This window comes from Ciona intestinalis, chromosome 9, assembly GCF_000224145.3.
Source record: "Ciona intestinalis chromosome 9, KH, whole genome shotgun sequence".
Taxonomy (NCBI): domain Eukaryota; kingdom Metazoa; phylum Chordata; class Ascidiacea; order Phlebobranchia; family Cionidae; genus Ciona; species Ciona intestinalis.
The window spans coordinates 2402660-2406795 of NC_020174.2; the positions used below are offsets into that span (position 1 = coordinate 2402660).

A 4136-nucleotide genomic window follows, 5' to 3' on the forward strand; every position below is an offset into this window, starting at 1 on the left:
TGTCTGTTACTTTGTGGGTGATTATTTTTTTTCATTTTTTTCTATTATTTACGTATGGCTGATAACTTGGACAACCCATTAGCGACCACTGGGTTGAAGAAATTGCCGTTAACTGTCTTGCCCAAAGACACATTCGCCCACAATGGTAGCAGCGTCGAGCCTTAGACTGATTACCTCTGGGTTAAAGGCAGGCGTGCTAACCACTATGCCACGGATATTATTATTAATGTACCTGTATTTGCTGGCGTAGGGAACTCTCCTCTTTTACACTACGTGCATGAAGCTGGTGTTCTTCCTAAAAAAAAACACATCCAAAATTTTAAACTATTGATAATCCTTGAAACACATTTTGTAATTTACCTTTTCCAGTTTGACTTGCATTTCATGCATCTGATGATTCAGTTGATTAACTTGTAAAAGCAGTTGTTGCTTATGTTGGGTAAGCTCACATATTTGTTTGGACAACTCCTGGTTTCGATTCTGATGCAAAAAGACACACACATATATGTACATAGTATATATATAGGCCTATACAAAATATTGTACATTATTATTATTATTTTACATTAAAAAATACATTTTGTTACTTGAATAAAAGCAGGGTTGGTAAAAAATAAAGATTGATACAATGTTAAGATTTTTTATCACAAAATACTACTAGTTGTAATTGAACTGGCAGTAAGAGGTTTCATCCTCACAAAAGCGAATATCTAAACAAAATCTATCTACAGTTCTCCTGGACAGAACGTTATTTCATTTGTATGGCAGATTTTCAAACTATGTTACTCAGACTCTTATGATATTAGCATATTGGATAAGCAGATTATGCAGCATGAAAAACCCTAATCCCTTTCCCCAGAACTAGTAAGGTACAAGGTTCAAATTAGCAGATCGCATTTTACTAATTAAAAAGTGAGTTTTACATTCATTTTGTTGTGACTTGTTTTGTAATTCTTGTCTAAATTGCTACACAAGATGTAATAAAACACAGTTAAACTAACCAATCATAACATTAAACTTGCATTCCAAATCATAGAAAGATAAATTGCTATCGTAACATAAAAAAATGATACAATACATTTACTTATGCTAATTTGAACACTAAGAATGTTACAGAAATAAAAACAAATTGGACCCTATTATTTAAAAAGTTAAAATATAACTTGGTACGTACAGTAAGGACTGAAACTATGGAGTCATCTTTTTTCACATCATTACTTGATACAGATTGTGCTTCAGCAGCAAGTTCGTTTAGTTTGTTTGATATTTGAATCAAGCTTTCAGTAGTTGCCAAGTCACTTCTATAAATACATTAATTAAATTAGGTTGGATATTGGATATAATTGTCAATTGAACTGTGCAATATTAACAGACTGTGAAACTTCCAACTGTATAAATAAATAAACAAATTTCCCATGTTTATCACCAATTCACCACAAGGCAGTTATAATAACAACAGTTAATATAAGATATAGTAACAACTAATAATCGGTAATATAAAAAACCTATTTCAAATAATTTTTTAACCATTGTTTTGTATGGGTGATAATTTAAAAAGTCCATTAATGACCACTAAATTTGACCAATGACTATTCAATTGTCTTGTGCCACAAAACTGGTGAAGTTAATAATGAATACTCTTAGTAATACAGTACCTGTTACTTTCTGGGTTTCCATTGTAAATGGAGGTGTTAACACTGGTTGAAAGTGGCTGTTTTTCTTCATAGGGACTTTCATTTACCTGTAGGTAAAATAAAGTAATTTAAAGTTGAACCACATAGATAACGCAGTATTTAGAAGTCTACAAAAAACTCCCAGTAATCTAACCTTTAGGAAAATACACTGTTTAAAAAACGTCATAGACCCTCACAATACGGATTACTAGTATGGCTGTTATAAAGCTATTAATGGCAATTGACAAATGAGATGACCTTTCTGCTCTGAGTCCCTTGCCATTTACATACCACTGACTTTTTAGGCAGATTTAAACAACATAAACAAAACATATCATGCCTTGGAAAAATATACAAAATATTTAGTTAAACCTTACCACGGTAGTAACATTCTCTTCTACAGTTTGCTGTGAGTCTCCATTTGTATAAATGTCAGAATTGGTATCACCAATACTATTATTAGAGTTATTTTGCTGGATACTGTTCAGGGCATTTACTTCTTCTTGCAATGATAAATGTTCCCCATGTATTACAACATTTTCATTGTCAGTATACTTTGTTTGACTTGAGTTTTTAGTATCTGTACAATCAGATATGCGGCTTGTATCCAAAGGTTTTTCATTATGTGTTGTAATATCCTGTTGGTAGGACACCGGTGTAACTATATCTTCACTTGCAACTGAAGACGCATCATCAGAAACCTAAAAATACATTTTAAATATTAAACAGCTTACCTGCTTTTGACCGAAGTACAAAAATAAAACAAAAGTCCAACAAACAAGTTAAACCTTTAAATAAGTATATCTATATTTAGTTTCATGACATAACTTTGCCTTGCCATAATAAGTACCTATAACATTTGGCTAAAAAAATTATATTATCATATATTATACACCCTTTCACAAAGTTAGTAACAAGTAACATGCTATTTAATGCTTTCAGTTTTATGTTTAACATATGTGTATAAACACCATAATGTATTAGCATTCGTTGAAGACTTACAAGAGAAGGCAAAGCAGTATTTGGTTGGTTTTCATCTGTTGATGGTACTGCTGCCTTTTTGGCTTTATGTTTCTTTTGTTTAAACTGCCTGAGCTGTAAAAATACATGTATTAGTGTGCTACAACACGTGACAATTGTTTTTATATGTACAGTGCAAAACATGCATAAAAACTTAAATTTAAAACAGAAACTATAGCAATAACGATTCATGCTCTACTTATACAATGAAAAATAACAGTGAAGAATCCTCCCCCACCTTGTTTGCTAACCACTAACTCTTAACTACTAACCCCTATATAACCAATAACCCCTAAGTACTACTAACCACTTAACCAGTAACCCCTATAACCACTAACCCCATAACCATCAACCCCTATAACCACCAACGTCTAAAATACAAATGTAAATTATACGACCGCTCATAGTGACAGTATGCAACAACAACAAAAAAACAATTTATGTACTTTTCGTTTTGCCGCGGCAATCTTTTCTTCCCGTTGGGTGTCCATTATGTTAATATTACCTCCAAAACTTGACGAAAGTGGAAGAAACTAACAGCTCACAAAACACTGCAGTATACCAATACAGACTGCGCTATAGTCGTATATATAATTGTAATGAACAAACAGAAGGGCGACACCAGGCAGAATAGAGACGTGGCGAAAAAGTATCGCGTATTTAGGGTAGTGTGTTTGATTTTGATAACCCTTTTAGATTCACAGATAAACAAGCTGGAAATGATTGTCGCAATAGATACGTTTATATACTTACTATGTTGAATTTGTTAGATACGCATGTCTCCATGGCGTTCTTTATAACCTCTAACATTTTTTGTTCGGCAAGTAGCCTCAGAATAAAAGAGTGTAAAATTTTCTTGATAAAAACTGTGTTCTTTCACTACCTGTTGAGTACCTCATATTAAAAAATAAAAAGCCATTCTCTGTTTAAAATGCCATTTATCTGTACAATTAAAACTTTGTCTTTTAAATCGCAAGTAATATTAGTCGTTGCGAACCTGTGTGGTTAAAGCAATTAAAAGTCATAAATTCTTAATAAAGCTATTTCCCCGCGTTTTTATTTCTAAAAATAGTTTTGGCAATACTTTAACCAGTAACTAGACGACTCATGATCACGGTAGTTTGCACGTATTTTCTCAGCAATAACTGGTGATTTCAGATACGTATACACACTACAGTTCATAAATAAACTTAATGTCGGACTAATTCAACATGATAAGCTATTTCTTTCAGTTAGAGGCATATTCGCGCCGGTTACACCATATATTAGCTTTGGTTATACACTAAGATATATTTGCTTTGAAATCAGTTGTTTTGTTATATATAGTACAGTGGAGGAAGATGGGACACTTTGTCAGACGAGGCTTTTTATTTTTCTTTTTAGGAAGCCCCATTTAATGATAATAAATCAGAAAAATATTTATTTGTCAAAATTAACAATGAT

The 4136-nt window shown here is 32.4% G+C and overlaps 1 protein-coding gene across 1 annotated transcript in view; it reads right to left on the reverse strand.

Moving 5' to 3' along the window:
- LOC100177750 (golgin subfamily A member 2) overlaps nucleotides 1–3294 on the reverse strand; it is a 6440-nt gene extending 3146 nt beyond the window's left edge. Inside the window, exons 1-7 of the mRNA XM_002130773.4 lie at nucleotides 3140–3294; nucleotides 2676–2768; nucleotides 2051–2374; nucleotides 1656–1741; nucleotides 1175–1301; nucleotides 361–480; nucleotides 233–295 (exon numbers count right to left, since the gene is read on the reverse strand). Of these exons, the coding sequence (XP_002130809.3) occupies nucleotides 233–295; nucleotides 361–480; nucleotides 1175–1301; nucleotides 1656–1741; nucleotides 2051–2374; nucleotides 2676–2768; nucleotides 3140–3184 (858 nt within the window). The 5' untranslated portion in view covers nucleotides 3185–3294. The remainder of the gene's footprint in view (nucleotides 1–232; nucleotides 296–360; nucleotides 481–1174; nucleotides 1302–1655; nucleotides 1742–2050; nucleotides 2375–2675; nucleotides 2769–3139) is intronic.
- Nucleotides 3295–4136: the final 842 nt, after the last annotated feature.